This window comes from Mobula birostris, unplaced genomic scaffold (genome assembly GCF_030028105.1).
Source record: "Mobula birostris isolate sMobBir1 unplaced genomic scaffold, sMobBir1.hap1 scaffold_296, whole genome shotgun sequence".
In the NCBI taxonomy this organism is placed as follows: Eukaryota; Metazoa; Chordata; class Chondrichthyes; order Myliobatiformes; family Myliobatidae; genus Mobula; species Mobula birostris.
In genome coordinates, this window is record NW_027276019.1 from 615,802 (window position 1) to 635,949 (window position 20,148).

General features: G+C 45.7%; 2 protein-coding genes across 10 annotated transcripts in view; one reads left to right on the plus strand and one right to left on the minus strand.

The window, feature by feature from the left end:
• The window catches only part of LOC140192879 (palmitoyltransferase ZDHHC3), a 162,380-nt gene extending 157,528 nt beyond the window's left edge, over positions 1-4,852 (minus strand). For 3 of the 8 annotated variants that reach the window (XR_011884485.1, XM_072250389.1, XM_072250386.1), the window contains exons 1-2: positions 4,575-4,851; positions 2,922-3,004 (exon numbers count right to left, since the gene is read on the minus strand). The gene's annotated coding sequence lies outside the window, so the exon portion shown is untranslated. Of the gene's footprint in view, positions 1-2,921; positions 3,005-3,111; positions 3,180-3,261; positions 3,411-4,574 lie in introns of those variants that run through there. The other 5 variants (XM_072250382.1, XM_072250387.1, XM_072250383.1 and 2 more) reach the window with 4 other exon arrangements.
• Positions 4,853-5,300: 448 nt separating this feature from the next.
• exosc7 (exosome component 7) overlaps positions 5,301-20,148 on the plus strand; it is a 69,344-nt gene continuing 54,496 nt past the window's right edge. Inside the window, exons 1-2 of one of the 2 annotated variants that reach the window (XR_011884486.1) lie at positions 5,301-5,566; positions 9,059-9,160. Coding sequence is in view for 1 of the 2 variants with exons in the window: in XM_072250393.1 (XP_072106494.1) it covers positions 5,456-5,566; positions 9,059-9,160 (213 nt within the window). In the remaining variant the exon portion in view is untranslated. The remainder of the gene's footprint in view (positions 5,567-9,058; positions 9,161-20,148) is intronic. The other variant, XM_072250393.1, reaches the window with a different exon arrangement.

Below are 20,148 nucleotides of genomic sequence, written 5' to 3' on the forward strand. Positions count from 1 at the left end.
TAGTCTAGTGTAGTTTTGTGTTATTTCACATAGCACCATGGTCCTGGAGGAACGTTGTTTCATTTTTATTGTGTACTGTACCAGCAGCTTATGGTCAAAATGACAATAAAAAGCAACTTGACTTGACTTGATGTACTAACACTTGGTCCAGAGCCCTCTGAGTCTTAACAATTCAAAATCACAATCAGAGTCAGGTTTAATATCACCCGCATATGTTGGACCCCCCCCCCCCAAGCCCACCCTCGGGACGGGACATAACCCCACCCTCCCCACGCCCACCCTTGGGACAGACACGCACCCCCTCCCCCAGACAGGACGCCCCTCTCCCCACCACGACCACCCTCAGGACAGGACTTCACCCACCCCAAGCCTACCTTCGGGATGGGACAACCCTTAACAGTGAATTGTCTCCTATTATTGGCCTCACATTTATCTGGGTTAAACGCCATCTCACATTTCCCTGCCCATATCTGCAGCCGATCTATTTTGCACTCTATTCTCTGCCAGTCTTCTACGCTATCCACAAATCCACCAGTGTTGGTATATTCTGCAAATTTACTAACCCAGCCATCTACATTTTCATCCAGGTCATTCCTATACATGACAAACAGCAGAGCTCCCAGCACAGACCCCTGTGGAGCTCCATTAGTTACAGAGCATCAGCTCAAATGAGTCCCTTTTGACCACAACACTGCCTTCTATGAGTAAAGCCAGTTCTGAATCCAAATAGCCAATTTGACGTGGAGCCCATGCATCTTAATCTTCTGGATTAGCCACCCATGAGGGACTTTTTCAAACGCCATACTAAAATCCATGTGGACAACATCCACTGCCCTACCCTCATCAATCTCTCTCATCACCCTGTCAACAAACTCATTAAGTTGCTATGACTTGACCCACACAAAGCCACGCTGACTCTCCCTAATTAAGCCACGGGTCTCCAAAATTCCCGTATATCTATCCGTAGAAACATAGAAAACCTACAGCGCAATACCGGCCTTTCGGCCCACCATGTGTCGAACACGCCCTTACCTTAGAACTACCTAAGCTTACCTATTTTTCTGAGCTCCACGTGTCCATCCAGGAGCCTCTTAAAAGACCCTGTCGTTTCCGCCTCCACCACCGCTGCTGGCAGCCCATTCCACGCACTCACCACTCTGCGTAAAAACTTACCCCTGACATCTCCTCTATACCTACTCCCTAGCACCTTAAAACTGTGCCCTCTCGTGCTAGCCATTTCAGCCCTGGGAAAAGGCCTCTGACTATCCACACGATCAATGCCCCTCATCTTCTTATACACCTCTATCAGATCACCTCTCATCCCCCATTGCTCCAAGGAGAAAAGGCCAAGTTCACTCAACACACATCAAAGTTGCTGGTGAACACAGCAGGCCAGGCAGCATCGCTAGGAAGAGGTACAGTCGATGTTTCGGGCCGAGACCCTTCGTCTGACAAAGATGCTGCCTAGCCTGCTGCGTTCACCAGCAACTTTGATGTGTGTTGCTTAAATTTCCAGCATCTGCACAATTCCTTGTGCTCAAGTTCACTCAATCTGTTTTCACAAGGCATGCTTCCCAATCCAGGCAACATCCTTGTAAATCTCCTCTGCACCATTTCTATCGTTTCCACGTCCCTTCTGTAGTGAGGCGACCAGAATTGAGCACAGTACTCCCAGTGGGGTCTGACCAGGGTCCTAAATAGCTGCAACATTACCTCTTGGCTCTTAAACTCAATCCCACGATCGAAGGCCAATGCACTGTATACCTTCTTAACCACAGAGTCAACCTGTGTAGCAGCTTTGAGTGTCCTATGGACTCAGACCCCAAGATCCCTCTGATCCTCCACACTGCCAAGAGTCTTACCATTAATACTATATTCTGCCATCATATTTGACCTACGAAAATGAACCACCTCACACTTATCTGGGTTGAACACCATCTGCCACTTCTCAGCCCAGTTTTACATCCTATCAATGTCCCGTCGTAACCTCTGACAGCCCTCCACGCTATCCACAACACCTCCAACCTTTGTGTCGTCAGCAAATTTACTAGCCCATCCCTCCAATTCCTCATCCAGGTCATTTATAAAAATCACAGAGAGTAAGGGTCCCAGAACAGATCCCTGAGGCACACCACTGGTCGCCGACCTCCATGCAGAATATGACCTGTCTACAACCACTCTATGCCTTCTGTGAGCAAGCCAGTTCTGGATCCACAAAGCAATGTCCCCTTGGATCCCATGCCTCCTTACTTTCTCAATAAGCCTTGCATGGGGTACCTTATCAAATGCCTTGCTGAAATTCATATACACTACATCTACTGCACTACCCTCATCAATGTGTTTAGTCACATCCTGAAAAAATTCAATCATGCTCATATGGCCTGAACTGCCTTTGACAAAGCCATGCTGACTATTCGTAATCATATTATACCTCTCTAAATATTCATAAATCCTGCCTCTCAGGATCTATTCCATCAACTTACTAACTGAAGTAAGACTCACTGGTCTGTAATTTCCTGGGCTATCCCTACTCCCTTTCTTGAATAAGGGAACAACATCTGCAATCCTCTGGAACCTCTCCTGTCCTCCTTGTTGGTGCAAAGATCATTGTCAGAGGCTCAGCAATCTCCTTCCTCGCCTCCCACAGTAGCCTGGGGTACATCTCATCCGGTCCCAGAGACTTATCCAACTTGATGCTTTCCAAAAGTTCCAGCACATCTTCTTTCTTAAATTCTTTATGCTCAAGCTTTTCAGTCTGCTGTAAGTCATCCCTATAATTGCCAAGTTCCTTTTCCCTAGTGAATACCGAAGCAAAGCATTAAGCACCTCAGCTATCTCCTCCGGTTCCATGCACACTCTTCCACACAAAATTCGCTAAGAATTTTCTCAAATGATTTCCTAACAACTGAAGTAAGACTCACCAGTCTATAGTTTCCAGGATTTTCCCTTGTTCCCTTAAATAGAGGAACAACATTAGCCACTCGCCAGTCCTTCTGGACTTCGCCTGTGCCAAGAGAGACATGAAGATACTGGTCAAGGCCCAACAATCTCATCTTTTACCATCTTCAATAACCTGGGGTAAATCCCATCTGGCCCTGTGGACTTACCCACCTTCATACTCATTAGGAGGTCCATCACTTCCTCCTCCGTGACCCCTAAATGCCCCAAGGTATTTATGCACTCAGCACTGATCTCCTGGTACTCCATGTCCTTTTCCTTGCTAAATACTGAAGTAAAATTCTCATTAAGGACCTCACTCACATTTTCCACATCCAAGCAAATGTTCCTCTCTTCATCCTTGAGTGCTCTACCCTCTCATAAGTCACCCTGTTGCTCTTAATGCTGTGAGATTCATCTTAATCCTATTTACCAAGGATTTGTTACGGGCTGTCATCAAAGTTGCTGGTGAACGCAGCAGGCCAGGCAGCATCTCTAGGAAGAGGTACCGTCGACATTTCAGTCCGAGACCCTTCGTCCTGAAGGACTGAATCATCGACTGTACCTCTTCCTAGAGATGCTGCCTGGCCTGCTGCGTTTACCAGCAACTTTGATGTGTGTTGCTTGAATTTCCAGCATCTGCAGAATTCCTGTTGTTACGGGCTCTCCTGGCTTTCCCAGTTTGCTTCTTTAGCTCTTTACTGACTTCTATATTCTCTTCGTGCTATTTTTAATCCTGACCTATGAAGCTTTACAAACTTTTCCTTTTTCTTCTTGACTAAATTCATCAAGTCTTTGGACATCCAAGGTTCTGTATCTTTCCATCCTAATCCTTCCTTCTAACAGGAACGTACTTTTGCTGTGCACTTTGAATTGTCCTTTAAACACCTTCCAAATGTCTGATGTGGACTTGCCAGCAAATAGGTGTTCCCAGTTAACTCCCCCTAGTTCCTGTCTAATGCCCTTGTAATTTGCTCTACTCCAATTTAAATCTCTCCTGCAAGGATCATACCTATCCTTATCTCCAGCTTTCCTGAAAGTTGAAGATTTGTGGTCACTGTTCATCCACCAAAGGATCAGTCACTAGGTCCAGTACAAACCCCTCTCCCCCCAGATTACCCTTCTCCACCCCCCTTTCCTCGGCCAGCTCCATCTATCCGGGGACAACTCGACCTCCCCCCACACCCCACCCCCCGCCTATCCCGGGCCAGCCCTGCGTCCCCTCCCTCGCCTATCCCGGGCCAGCCCTGCGTCCCCTCCCTCGCCTATCCCGGGGCAGCCCTGCGTCCCCTCCCACGCCTATCCCGCGTCCCCTCCCTCGCCTATCCCGGGACAACCCGGCCATCCCGCCCAGGGCAGCCTTACCCCCCTCGCCTACCCCGGGACAACCCTGTGTCCCCCCCTCGCCCTCGCCCACCCCGGGACCCCCCTCGCCTACCCCAGGACCCCCCTCCCCCTCCCCCTCCCCCACCCCGGGACAACCCGTTCGTCCCGCCCAGCCCGGGGCAAACCCGGCTGTCCCGCCCAGCCCAGGGCAACCCCGCCCCTCCCACCTACCCCGGGACAACCTGGCCGTCCCGCCCAGCCCAGGGCAACCCCGGGACACCCCGTGTTCCCCCCTCGCCAGCCCCGCTCACCTCGGGACAATCCACCTTCACGCCAGGCCCCCCCCCCGTTACCCAGGACGCTGGAAGGAAACGGAAACCAGACTCCAGCCACCAGGACTGACGCCGGTTCCGCCCATGAACGTTCCCTTCCCCTTCTCTGACGTCAGCATGAACGTTCCCGTCCCCTTTCACTGACGTCATCACGTCAGCATAGTTCCAACAACAACAGGAATTCTGCAGATGCTGGAAATTCAAGTAACACACATCAAAGTTGCTGGTGAACGCAGCAGGCCAGGCAGCATCTCTAGGAAGAGGTGCAGTCGACTTTTCAGGCCGAGACCCTTCGTCAGGACTAACTGAAGGAAGAGTTAGTAAGGGATTTGAAAGTTGGAGGGGGAGGGGGAGATCCAAAATGATAGGAGAAGACAGGAGGGGGAGGGATGGAGCCAAGAGCTGGACAGGTGATAGGCAAAAGGGATACGAAAGGATCATGGGACAGGAGGTCACTCTGCCCCTCTGAATATACCCCTTGCCCATCCTCTGGGTCCCCCCCCTTTTCTTTCTTCTCGGACCTCCTGTCCCATGATCCTCTCATATCCCTTTTGCCAATCACCTGTCCAGCTCTTGGCTCCATCTCTCCCCCTCCTGTCTTCTCCTATCATTTTGGATCTCCCCCTCCCCCTCCAACTTTCAAATCTTTTACTAGCTCTTCCTTCAGTTAGTCCTGACGAAGGGTCTCGGCCTGAAACGTCGACTGTACCTCTTCCTAGAGATGCTGCCTGGCCTGCTGCGTTCACCAGCAACTTTGTGTGTGTTGGTTCCAACAACATTTATTTTCGACGTTCCCTGAAAAATCGCTATTACGTCATCCCATGATGCATGGCGATAGTATTGACGTCCTCCCGGCATGAATGACGTGGTTCGTCGTGGCCGCGCAGGCGCCGTCGGTCGCTGGTGCCGTGAAGATGGCGGCCGTGGTGTTGAGCGATGCGGAGCGTGTCTATGTGATGTACGGTGTGCAGGTAGGAGAGCCCGGGGAGTGCGGGGACCAGGGCTTGGGAGGTGGGCCGGTGAAAACGTGTCCGGGTGGATGTTCCGGGGCTAACTCGCAGTGTCTCTCTCCCTGGAGCGTGTCTGTGTGATGTACGGGGTGCAGGTGGGAGAGCGGGGACCAGGGCTCGGGAGGTGGGCTGGTGTTCCGGGACGGTGAAAACGTGTGTGGAGAATGTATGTTCCGGGGCTAACTCACAGTGTCTCTCTCCCTGGAGCGTGTCTGTGACGAGGAGAGACTGGGTGCTCTGACCGAACGTCGCAGCCTGCTGAGTTTCTGCACCACCGGTTTTCCGAGATTGTGGTGAAATGAAAAAGTCTGCAGGTCCTGATAAGATCTCAAGTTATTGAGAGAGATGAGATGAGATTGTTAGGTCTTTATATCTTCTCTGACCACAGGCGAGATACCAGAGGACTAGAGAGTACCAACATTATTCCTTTATTTAAGATATCCTTCCTATCACCAAGCAAATTAAATATCTAATTGTATGGCTCACCCTTGACCACATGATCAGTCTTCCAGATCTGCCCAATATGGGGCTAGATCTAGCAGACCTTGTCAAAAACTTTGCTCAAGTCCATATAGACAACATCTACCACCACGTTTTCAGACCTCTTGAAAAATTCAATCAAATTCATGAGCCATGATTTCCCATGCCTTTATCAACTTAGTGACCATAATTAAAATAATTATGGAAAACAGCAGAAGAGGTCTGCAAGCTGAGCAAGGCTAATGCTGATGCCGTTACACAGGAGCTCACAAAGGTTGACGAGAAGAGGCTAATATGTGGGAAACAAGGTAGGGAGAGTTCCAGACCAGCCGGTTCCTGTTTGAATGAAGAACGAGGCTAGAGGATTAAGGAACCTTTTAAGGACAAAAGGGTTGTAAGGGACAAAATTGGATCTCTGGGAAATCAGAATTGCAATCCTTCTGTGGAGCCAAAAGAGATTGAGAAGATCTTAAGTAGATTTTTTGCATCTGTATTTACTCAGGAAATGGACACAGAATCTATAGAAGTAAAACAAAGCAGCATCAACTTCATGGATCCTATAGAGATTACAGAGGAGGAGGTGCTTGCTGTCCTGAGGGAAATTAGGGTGGATAAACCTCCAGGGTCTGATAAGGTGTTCTCTTGGATCCTGCGGAAGACATGCAGAAATTGTCAGGGCCCTATCAGAGATATTTAAATCATCTTTAGCGACAGGTGAGGGGACTGGAGGATAGTCAATTTTGTTCCGCTCTTCCAAAAAGGCTCTAAAAATAAGCCAGGAAATCATAGGCCAGCGAGCCTGACATCAGTAGTGGGAAAGTTATTGGAAGGTATTTGAAAGCACCTGATATGAGTTTTGGATAGACATGGACTGGTTAAGGATAATCAGCATAGCTTAGTGCATAGTAGGTCATTACTAACCAATGTTAGAGTTTTTTGAGGAGGTTGCCAGGAAAGTTAATATAGGCAAGGCAGTGGATGTTGTCTACTTGGAATTTAGCAAGGTATTTGACAAGGTCTTGCATGGGAGGTTGGTCAAAAAGGATCAATCGCTCGTCATTCAAAGTGAGTTAGTAAATTGGATTAATCATTAGTTTTGTGTGAGAAGCCAGAGAGTGATGTGGTAACAACATTATTTATTTATTGAGATACAGAGCAGAATAGGCTCTTTGAGCCACTCCACTCAGCAATCTCCCAATTTAATTTGAGCCTAATCACAGGACAATTTACAATGACCAATTAACCTACTCACTAGAAAGAGGAGAACCTGGAAGAATTCCACGCAGTCACAAGGAGGAAGTACAAACCCCTTGCAGACAGCGGCGGAAATTGAACCAGGGTCGTCTGCACTTGTAAAGTTTTGTGCTCACCATGCACTACCGTTACCACTCAGGTCCGGAACCACTGGTAATGGAAGAAATCTTAAATTAATATTTCTCATCTGAATTTACCACGGAGCAAGTTCTGGAAGCAAGGGAATTTGAGGAAGAGAATCAGGATGTACTCAAGCATATTAACGTTACAAAAGAGGTGGTGCTGGCAGATTTAAAGCAACATAAAGGCAGAAAAATCCCTGCACTCTGACCAAGAACACTGACCAGGACATTGTGGAAAGCTAGGGGAGAAATTGCTGGGCCCTGGCAAATGTATTTTTTCATCATTAGTGAACTGTAAGGAAGTCTTAGACTGGGGAGTGGCTAACTTTATTTAAGAAGGACTGCAAGGATAAACCAGAGGATTACAGGCCAATAGTTCAGTGTTTCAGGAGCCTGAACTTTTCAATCACCTGGTCTTTAATTAATACAATAGATTTTTCATAGTTGTTTATTAAATTATTTCTAGTTCTTTGTGGGTTACATGGTCAGCACAACATTGTGGGCCAAAGGGCTTGTAATGTGCTGTAAATTTTTATGTTCTATATCTTATTGTTCCTACAAGAAATGTCCAAACTTGTTTGAACACAATACATAATTACACTTAGGACAAAATTTTATGTCACTTTCCTGGCTTGACTCTTTGCTTACTTCGGCTATTGTATTGTTGCAGTTATTCTCTTGTATGTTGTGTGACGAGAATACACATAAATTAAGATGTTTGCTGGCCTGGGTTAGCATCAGTGGCATCAGCAGTTGGTCTGCCACCTGTCTTCAAGAGAGAGATAAGGAACAATGAAGCAGCATCTGGAGATGTGTAATGAAGGGACGGGAGAGAGAGCTGTCTAGAGCGGCTCCCCCTTTGAACCCTGAACTGTTTGAAGTGATGGACAGGTGATACCCCAGCAGGGGGATAAAAAGGGACAGGTTCGCTAAGGCAGGACACACACGACACTCGAGGTAACGAGACCCTGGAAGCGGTGCGCCTCTCACGAGTCGGTGGGAAGTACTGGGCCATAAACGCACGGGGTGGAAAGGTACGATCAGCAGGAACCCTGTGTGTGTCCACCCTCGCTTGGGTGCCGGGTTCACTGCAGAGGATCGACCGCATCTGGAGGAGGGGTCACAGTCGGTGACCTCAGGTGACATCACAAAGGACCCGCTCGAAAGCTGCTTGTGAGCAATATGGCCGGTCTGTGAGTGGAAGCCGTTTCTGAATGATCAGTCGTTCTCTCTCTCCCTCCCCCCATGTTGTCCATCGCCATGGCAACGATTACTGCGAACTGAACTAAATTGGACTGAACTTTGTGTCACTTTGAAATTGGTCATTTACCCCTAGACAACGATAGAGCTTGATTGATGCTGTTATCTTAATTCTGTGCACATGTGGGTTTATCATTGCTGAACTGTTGCATTTATTATCCTTTCGATGACTGTGTTGCTTGTTTCTTTAATAAAACTTTCTTAGTAATCCCAGACTCCAACTGAGTGATCCATTTCTGCTGGTTTGGCAACATAGTTACGGGGTACGTAACAGTTGTTCTATTTTTAAGTTAAAAATTAATGTTTACAATTAGTTTTCTTTGTTTCCATTCCTCAGGATGATCTGCGAATTGATGGACGTGGTTGTGAAGATTACAGGCATATGGAAGTGGAAACAGATGTCGTGTCGAACACAAGTGGGTCAGCCAGAATGAAAATTGTAAGGACCACATTTTGCTATCTTTATTCCAATGACTGTCACATTAGAGACTGTCAAATGACGCATCTATTGCAATACCCAGTATAAGAAATGCAAGAGAGCACTTAAGAGGGAAATCAGGAGGGCTTAAAAAAGCATAAGGTTCTCCTAGCAAACAAGAACAAGGAGACTCCAAAGTACTTCTACAGATATATTAAGAACAAAAGGACAGCAAGGGACGAAGTTTGTCCTCTTGGAGATCAGCATGGCCATCTATATAAGCAGCCAAGAGAGATGGGGAGACCTTAAAAGAATGTCTTGCATCTGTATTTACTCAGGAGATGGTCATAGTCTGTAAAACTAAGACGAAGCAGCACTGACGTCATGGACCATGGATCATATATGGATTACAGCAGAGTAGGTGATTGCTGTCTTGAGGCAAATCCCTAGATGTCCTCTTATGAGAGAACAGTGCAGAAATTGCAGGAGTTCTATTAGATCAGGGGTTCCAAACCCTTTTTATGTCATGGACCAATACCATTTAGCAAAGGGTCCGTAGACCCCCAGGTTAAGAACCCCTGTATTAGAGGCACTTAAAACATTTTTATCCATGGTGCAAGTGCTTGGAGACTGCAGCATAGCTATTATTGTTCCATTGTTCAAGAAAGACCGTAAGAATAAGCTGGGAAATTACAGGCCTGTGAGTCCGATGTCATTAGTGGATAATTACTGGGAAGTATTCCAATGAACCAAATATATAAGTATCTGTATAGGCAGGGCCTAATTGGAGATGGTCAACATGGCTTTGTGCATGATAGGTCATATCTAACCAATCTTAGAGTTTTTTGACGTTACCAGGAAGGCAGTGGATGTTGTCCACATGAACTTTAGCAAGGCCCTGCATAGTGGGCTGGTTAAGAGGGTTCAGTCGCTTGGCATTCGACAACATGAACTTTAGCACGGCCCTGCATAGTGGGCTGGTTCAGAAGGTTCAGTCGCTTGGAATTCAAGATGAGTTAGTAAATTGGATTCAACAAAGGTTTTGTGGGAGAAACCAGAGAGATTGTTAGATTGTTGCCTCCCTGACTGGAGGCCTGTGACCAGTGGAGTGCCACAGGGATCTGTGCTGGGTCCTTTGTTGTTTGTCATCTATATCAATGATCTGGATAATAGTGTGGTAAACTAGATCTGCGGATTTGTGGATGACGCCAATATAGGGGGCATAGCAGACAGCAAGGAAGGCTATCAGCTTGTCACAGGATGTTGACCTGTTGGGAAAAGGAGCTGTAAAATGGCCGATGGAATGTAATGCAGACTAGTGTGCTGTGAACTTGGGAAGAGCAAATCAGGACAGGACTTGAACAGTGAATGCGAGGGCACTGAGGTGTGCAGTTAATCAGAGGAATATCGTCCATCATTCCTTGAAAGTGGCATCACAGGCAGATAGGGTCATAAAGAGAGCTTTTGGCACATTGGCCTTTGTAATCAAAGCACTGAGTGCAGGAGTCGGGATTTTGTGTTGAAGTTGTATAAGATACTGGTTCAAAATAAGCTTATTATCGAAGTATGTATATGTCACCATATACAACCCTGAGATTCATTTTCTTGTGGGCATAGTCAATAAATTCATAATAGGATAACTGTTATAGACTCAATGAAAAATCACACCAGTGTGCAAAAGACTGCAGATATGAAAAGAAAGAAATAATAATGAATAAACGAGCAATGAAGATTTGGAACATGAGAGAGAACCCTTGAAAGTAAGTTCATAGGTTGTGGGAGCGTTTCAGTGATGTGGTAAGTGAAGTGGAGTGGTTATCCACTTTGATTCAAGAGCCTGGTGGTTGAGGAGTAATAAATACTGTGTGACAATGTGAGTCCTGAGGCTCCTGTACCACCATCCTGATGGCAGCAGTGAGAAGGGAGCATGTCCTGGGTGGTGGGGGTCCCTGACGATGGATGCTGCTTTCCTGCGGCAGCGTTTCATGTAGATGTGCTCAATGGCATTCTGGTAAATCTCCTCTGTACCCTTTGCAATGCTTCCACATCCTTCCTATAGTGAGGCGACCAGAACTGGACGCAGTACTCCATTTACATACATTTACACCACACGCTGCATCCGTAAAGCAAACAGCATTGTGAAGGACCCCGTGCACCCCTCATATAAACTCTTCTCCCTCCTGCCATCTGGCAAAAGGTACCGAAGTTTTCGGGCTCTCACGACCAGACTGTGTGACAGTTTTTTTCCCCCAAGTCATCAGACTCCTCAATACCCAGAGCCTGGACTGACACCAACCTAATATACCCTCTACTGTGCCTATTGTCTTGTTTATTATTTATTGTAATGCCTGCACTGTTTTGTGCACTTTATGCAGTCCTGGATAGGTCTGTAGTCTTGTGTAATTTTGTGTTGTTTTACGTAGTTCAGTGTAATTTTTGTATTGTTCATGTAGCACCATGGTCCTGAAAAACACTGTCTCATTTTTACTGTGTACTGTACCAGCAGTTATGGTCGAAATGACAATAAAAAGTGGCTTGACTTGACTCTGATCCTTCACACTGCCAAGAGTCTTACCATTAGTGCTATATTGTGCCATCATATTTGACCTACCAAAATGAACCACCTCACACTTATCTGGTTTGAACTCCATTTGCCACCTCTCAGCCAGTTTTGCATCCTATCAATGTCCCGCTGTAACCTCTGACAGCCCTCCAGACTATCCATAACACCCCCAACTGTTGTGTCATCAGCAAACTTACTAACCCATCCCTCCACTTCCTCATCCAGGTCATTTATAAAAATCACAAAAAGTAGGGGTCCCAGAACAGATTTCTGAGGCACACCACTGGTCACCGACCTCCATGCAGAATATGACCCGTCTATAACCACTCTTTGCCTCCTGTGTGCAAGCCAGTTCTGGGTCCACAAAGCAATGTCCCCTTGGATCTCATGCCTCCTCACTGTCTCAATAAGCCTTGCATGGGGTACCCTGTTAAAGATCATCTGAAAATCCAAGCAACCAACATGCACTGCCTCTGCTTTATTTAACTTGCCTGTTATTTCCTCAAAGTATTCCAAGAGATTTGTTGGAAACGATTTCCGCTAAAGGAATCCTGCTGACTTTGGCCTGTATATAACTGCCATCATCATTCGTCCCCAATTACAGTACCGAAAAAACTCACCCTTAATACACTCTAACATCTTTCGAACCACTGAGGTCAGACAACTGCCCTATAAATTTCCTTTTTCTGCCTTCCACTCTTCTTAAAGAGTGGAGTGACATTTGCAACTTTCTAGTCCGCCAGAACCATTCCAAAATCTAGTGATTGGTGACAGATCATTACTCATTACTTTAAGGGAAAACTAAGGAGGAACTTCATTCAGAGGCAGGGAGAGTGTGCAACGAGCTGCCAGAGCGGGTTGCTTAGGTCAATGGATGAGAAGGTTATGCAGGGCTATGGTCCAGGTGGAAGTTTTTGGAAACTTGGCAGATTAATGCTTTGGCATGGACTAGATTGGCCGAATGGCATTTTCATGTGCTGTGGTGTTCTATGACTCTTATGCCTTCACAATTTCTTCAGCTACCTCTTTCTGAACCCTGGAGTGTTCACCTACTGGTCCGGGAGTCTTATCTACATTTAAGCCTTTCGGCTTCCAAAACACGTTATCTCCTTGGTAAAAGCACCTATCCTCACTTCTGCCTCAGATACTCCTGAATGTTTGGCATTTATGTAATAAATTTAATGAAACAATTGTCGTGGGTGACTTCAGTCTGCAGGAGGATTGGGGAAGTCAGATTTGTGTGAGATTGCAAGAGAGGGAGGGTACTGAATGCTTACAAAATGGGTTTTTAGAGCAGCTGATGGTTGAACCTACGCAGGGAACTGCTATCTTAGATTGGGTGTTGTGAAATAACCCAGATCTTATTAGGGAGGCTAATGTAAAGAAACCATTAGAAGGCAGTGAACATAATATGATTGAATTCCTACTGCAATTTGTGAGGGAGAAGCATAGGTCACGTGTAGTATCACAATGGAATAAAGGGAAGTACAGAGGCATGAGAGAGGGGATTCCCCAGGTGGATTGGAGAAGGATACTGGTGGGGATGATACCAGAGCAGTAATGGCTGACGTTTCTGGGAATAGTTCATAATGTACAGGATAGTTATATCCTGCAGAAGTAGTTCTCAAACAGTGGGGCTAGGCTACCGTGGCTGACAAAGGAAGTTAAGGACTATATAATTGGATAGCTATATGGACAGGAAATGAATGGAAGGTTATGGGCTGAGTGCAGGTTGGTGGGACTAGGTGAGAGTAAGCATTCGACACGGACTAGAAGGGCCGAGATGGCCTGTTTCCGTGCTGTAATTGTTATATGGTTATAATGGTGGGGAGGGCTTTACTGGCAGTGGACTGGGCCATATCCACTACCTTTTTGTGGGATATTCCATTTAATGGCATTGGTATTTCCATATCAGGATACGGTACAACCAGTCAGTATGCTCTCCACTACACGCACAATTTGTCAAAGTTTTAGGCGGCATGTCGATTCTTTACAAACTCCAAAGGAAGTAGAGGTGCTGTTGTGCTTTTTTTGAAATTGTACTAATTGGGCCCAAGACAGGTCCTCCGAAATATTAACACGGAGTAATTTAAAGCTGCTGACCCTCTCCACCTCTGATTCTCCAGTGAAGACTATCTTGTTGACCTTTGGTTTCCTTCTCCTGACGTCAATAATCAGCTCCTTGGTCTTGCTGGCATTGAGTAAGAGGTTATTGTTAAGGCAACTCTCGGCCAGATTTTTAGTCTCCCTCTGCGTGCTGATTCGTTACCACCTGTGATTTGTCCTACAACAGTGGTGCTGCCAGCAAACTGGAATCTGGCATGGGAGCTGTGCTCAGCCACACAGTCTTCAGTATAAAGTGAGTAGTGCAGGGATTAAGCACATAGCCCTGTGCACCAGTGCTGACGGAGACCATGGAGGAGATGTTGCCAATCCAAACACTGGGGCTGCAAGTGAGGACAAGGAGGTAATGGGGCCAAGGTCTTTGAGCTTATTGATAAGTTAAGGGGATGCTGGTTTTGAATGCTGAGCTGTAACAGATGAAGAACATCCTGATGTATGTATCTTTGCTATCCAGATGTTCCAAGGTTGAGATGGCATCTGCTGTGGTCCTGTTGCTCCAATAGGCAAATTGGAGCAGACCTAAGTGGCCTCTCAGGCAGGAATTGATGAGTTTCATCACCAGCCTCTCAAAACACTCCACTGTGGATGTCAGTGCTACTGAATGATAGTCATTGAGGCACGTTACCACTTTCTTCTTGGGCACCAGTATAATTGAAGCCTGCTTGAAGCAGGTGGGTGCCTCAGACTCAGTGAACACTCCAGCCAGTTGACAAACACGCTTTTCTAGTACTTGGCCAGGTATCCCATTTGAGCCAGATGCTTTTCATGGGTTCACCCTTAAACGATGCTTGCATGTCAATCTCAGAAACTGTTGTCACAGGGTCATCGGGGCTGGGGGAGTTTGTGATGGTTCCTCCATGTTTCGATGGTCAAAATAGCATAGAGGGCATTGAGTTCATCTGGAAGCGAAGCCCTGTTGTTGCCTATGTCGCTTGATTTAACTTAACAAGACGTGGTAGTATTCAACCCTTGCCAAAACTGCCAGGCATCCTTCATTGATTCAAGTTTTGTTCAGAATTACCACTTGGCCTGTGAGATGGCTTTCCAGATATTGCACCTGGACCTCTTGTAACTTTTTTTGGTCACCACACTTGAATGCTTCTGATCTGGCATTCTGCAGATTGAGGATCTCATGGTTCATCCAGGGCTTCTGATTGGGGAAGACTCTGAATGATTTTGTGCGGACACCTTGTCTACAACTGTTTATTACATAGAAACATAGAAAATAGGTGCAGGAGTAGGCCATTCGGTCCTTCGAGCCTGCACCACCATTCAGTACAATCATGGCTGATCCCTGTACCTGTCTTCTCTCCATACCCGCTGATCCCTTTAGCCACAAGGGCCTTATCTAACTCCCTTTTAAATATAGCCAATGAACTGGCCTCAACTGTTTCCTGTGGCAGAGAATTCCACAGATTCACCACTCTCTGTGTGAAAAAGTTTTTCCTCATCTCGGTCCTAAAAGGCTTTCCCTTTATCCTCAAACTGTGACCCCTCGTTCTGGACTTCCCCAACATCGGGACCAATCTTCCTGCATCTAGCCTGTCCAATCCCTTTAGGATTTTATACGTTTCAATAAGATCCCCCCTCAATCTTCTAAATTCTAACGAGTATAAGCCTAGTTCATCCAGTCTTTCATCATATGAAAGTCCTGCCATCCCAGGAGTCAATCTGGTGAACCTTCTTTGTACTCCCTCTATGGCAAGAATGTCTTTCCTCAGATTAGGGGACCAAAACTGCACACAATACTCCAGGTGTGGTCTCACCAAGGCCTTGTACAACTGCAGTAGTATCTCCCTGCTCCTGTACTCGAATCCTCTTGCTATGAATGCCAGCATACCATTCGCCTTTTTCACCACCTGCTGTACCTGCATGCCCACTTTCAATGACTGGTGTACAATGACACCCAGATCTTGTCGCACCTCCCCTTTTCCTAATCGGCCACCATTCAGATAATCTGTTTTCCTGTTCTTCCCACCAAAGTGGATAACCTCACATTTATCCACATTAAATTGCATCTGCCATGAATTTGCCCACTCACCTAACCTATCTAAGTCACCCTGCATTCTCTTAGCATCCTCCTCACAGCTAACACTGCCGCCCAGCTTCATGTCATCCGCAAACTTGGAGATGCTGCATTTAATTCCCTCGTCTAAGTCATTAATATATATTGTAAACAACTGGGGTCCCAGCACTGAGCCTTGTGGTACCCCACTAGTCACTGCCTGCCATTCTGAAAAGGTCTCGTTTATTCCCACTCTTTGCTTCCTGTCTGCCAACCAATTCTCTATCCACATCAATACCTTACCCCCAATACCGTGTGCTTTAAGTTTGCACACTAATCTCCTGTGTGGGACCTTGTCAAAAGCCTTCTGAAAATCCAAATATACCACATCCACTGGCTCTCCCCTATCCACTCTACTAGTTACATCCTCAAAAAATTCTATGAGATTCATCAGACATGATTTTCCTTTCACAAATCCATGCTGACTTTGTCCGATCACTTCACCGCTTTCCAAATGTGCTGTTATCACATTTTTGATAACTGACTCTAGCATTTTCCCCACCACAGATGTCAGGCTAGCCGGTCTATAATTCCCTGGTTTCTCTCTCCCTCCTTTTTTAAAAAGCGGAGTTACATTAGCCACCCTCCGATCCTCAGGAACTAGTCCAGAATCTAAAGAGTTTTGAAAAATTGTCACTAATGCGTCCACTATTTCTTGGGCTACTTCCTTAAGCACTCTGGAATGCAGACCATCTGGCCCTGGGGATTTATCTGCCTTTAATCCCTTCAATTTACCTAACACCACTTCCCTACTAACATGTATTTCCCTCAGTTCCTCCATCTCACTGGACCCTCTGTCCCCTACTATTTCCGGAAGATTATTTATGTCCTCCTTAGTGAAGACAAAACCAAAGTAGTTATTCAATTGGTCTGCCATGTCCTTGTACCCCATAATCAATTCACCTGTTTCTGACTGTAAGGGACCTACATTTGTCTTAACCAATCTTTTTCTTTTCACATTTTTACAGTCAGTTTTTATGTTCCCTGCCAGCTTTCTCTCATAATCTTTTTTCCCCTTCCTAATTAAGACGTTTGTCCTCCTCTTCTGGACTCTGAATTTCTCCCAGTCCTCAGGTGTGCCGCTTTTTCTGGCTAATTTGTATGTTTCTTCTTTGGAATTGATACTATCCCTAATTTCCCTTGTCAGCCACGGGTGCACTATCTTCCCTGGTTTATTCTTTTGCCAAACTGGAATGAACAATTGTTGTAGTTCATCCATGCGATCTTTAAATGCTTGCCATTACATATCCACCGTCAACCCCTTAAGTGTCATTTGCCAGTCTATCTTAGCTAATACACGTCTCATACCTTTAAAGTTACCCTTTAAGTTCAGAACCCTTGTTTCTGAATTAACTATATCACTCTCCATCTTAATGAAGAATTCCACTGTATTATGGTCACTCTTACCCAAGGGGCCTCGCATGACAAGATTGCTAACTAACCCTTCCTCATTGCTCAATATCCAGTGCAGAATGGACTGCTCTCTGGTTGGTTCCTCGACATGTTGGTTCAGAAAACTATCCCGCATACATTCCAAGAAATCCTCTTCCTCGGCAACCTATAACATGACAACCATAATGTATTCATTCAGCTCCACAGATGAGTCCTTGAACAAGTCCACTGACATGAAGCAATCCCACAGCAGCTCCTCTGCTTCCTGTGACCTCTTTGTTGTCCTAAGCTCTGGAGCTTTGCTCTAGCCTCTGCCTGTATGGAGGTAGGAGAAGGACAGCCAAATGATCCAATTTACCAAAATACGACTGAGCATGGAACGGGGGGGGCATTTCTCATCTTAGTAATGCAGTGGTCTAGTGTGTGAGGACCTCAGGTGCTGCAGGTTATAGCAAAACTGCTACATAGTTTATCATGAAACACACACCTTCATGTTTTGCCTTTTCCCAATTAGCAGTTCAGTCCATTTGGAAAATCAAGAAGCCTGACCGCTGTATCTGGAGTGCTGGGAGAAAGCCACATCTTGCTCAGATATAGAACACAGCAATCTCTCATTTCCATCTGATACAACAATCTTGCCCTCACATCCTCAATTTTTTCCTCCAACAACTGCAATTTGCAAACGTGAGGCTCAGTGGAAGGATCCTCACTCCATTGTGTTCCAGGCTGGTCTAATTTGGAGTATTGTGTGCAGTTTTGATTACCTACTTGCAGGAAAGAAATCAATAAGATTGAAAGAGTATCGTGAAAATTTACAAGGATGTTGCCAGGGCGTGAGGTCCTGAGATAAAGGGAAAGGTTGAATAGATTAGGATTTTATTCCTTAGGGCATCGGAGAATGAGGGGCGATTTGATAGAAGTATACAAAATAATGAGGGGTATAGGTAGGGTAAATGCAAGCAGGCTTATTCCACTGAGGTTACATGAGACTAGAATGAGAGGTCATGGTTAAGGGTGAAAATATTTAAGCGAAAGATGAGGGGGAATTTCCCTCATGGTGTTGAGAGTGTGGAATGAACTGTCAGCGGAAATGGTGGATGTAGATTTGATTTTAACAGTTAAGAGAAATTTGAGTAAGTATGTGGATGGAAGGAGTGTGGAGAGCTGTAGTGGATAAAGAACATTCTGATGTATGCATCTTTGCTGTCCAGATGTTCCAGGATTGAGATGGCATCTGCTGTGGACCTGTTGCTCCAGTAGGCAAATTGGAGTGAATCCAAGTCGCTTCTCAGGTACAAGCTGATATATTTTGTCACCAGCCTCTCAAAGCACTTCATCACTGTGGATGTCAGTGCTACTGGACAATAGTCATTGGGGCAGTTACCATGTTCTTCTTAGGCACCAGTGTAATTGAAGCATGTGGGTACCTATTCAGTTGCAACTCATTAGGAGAAGGCAGAATTATAGTGTAGCACAGACTGAATGGGCTGAAGGGCCTGTTTCTGTACTGTACTGTAGTGCTCTGTGACTCTCTGGTTTAATTCCCTTTGTTAAGCCTCATTAAATATTCTTAAGCATGAGACCAATCGGCACTAATGAATTATAGTTCACCTGTGGAGAATTATCAATAACTGTATTTATGCAAAGTATTTATGTAGTTCTCCTTAGAGATAAAAATACACTGCCAAGGATGTGAGATGCTTTAGTTGTTAAAATATAGTTCTTCCCATCAGTAACAGCCACAATTGTCATGGGTATCGTAGCCCCCCGGTAAGCCTCAGGCTCGCTCAGCTGGCTTCCGTCTGGGGGGAGCAGCCTTCGGCCCCACCAAACTGGGTAATCAAGATTGGGTGGATGCTGTGTGTTGTGTAAAGCGATTAAGATTTTATATTTAAGTATAGGGTTAGTAGAGAAACAAAAGAAAAGGAAAACAAATAAAAGGCGCCAATAATCTCATAAACATGTTCAGTGCACAACGTTGGAGCTCACGGATTCCCTTTCGCTGATCCTCCTTCACTCGTCTTCGACCCTTGGGCTCCTGCCCCGAGCCCAGGCCCAGCGGGTCCAGCAACCGTCTCCTCAAGCCACCTCTTCTCTCTTCATCCTCCTCACGCCTTCTCCCCCAAGCCCGCGCAAACTAACAGCTGTCACACAGACAGAATAACATCTATCCCAATTGGTTAACAAATGAATACAAGTCCCGTTATCACTAATGATAATCCAAGCATACTGCTATAGAGAACCACTGTCTCAGCAGTTAATAGTACAGAGAAGCCATTTTATTCACCTTAGCAGTAACATAAAAGAAGAAACCCTTATAGTATCTAACAGTTTCAGGAAAATGTTTTCTGCTACTAGCTATGACTTTTTGAGTCAAATTACATTATCAACTAGTGCAGTTCTTTTACATGGTTTGTCGTATAGCTCACAAGTTCCACTTTTCCCTTTGTGTCACAGGGTTGTAAGTTTAAGTCCAACTTCAGAAACTTAGATGTAACCATAGTCTGAGAATGCATTACTGTCAATAGAATATAGCAATAATCAGTGCAGATTAACAAATTTAAAATAATTTTATAAACAATACATCAACCAGATGTTTGGCCTTTCAATAGACAATAGGTGCAGGAGTAGGCCATTCGGCCCTTCGAGCCAGCACCGCCATTCACTGTGATCATGGCTGATCATTCACAATCAGTACCCAATTCCTGCCTTATCCCCATAACCTTTGATTCTGCTATCTTTAAGAGCTCTATCCATCTCTTTCTTGAAAGCATCCAGAGACTTGGCCTCCACAGCCTTCTGGGGCAGAGCATTCCATATATCCACCACTCTCTGGGTGAAAAAGTTTTTCCTCAACTCCATTCT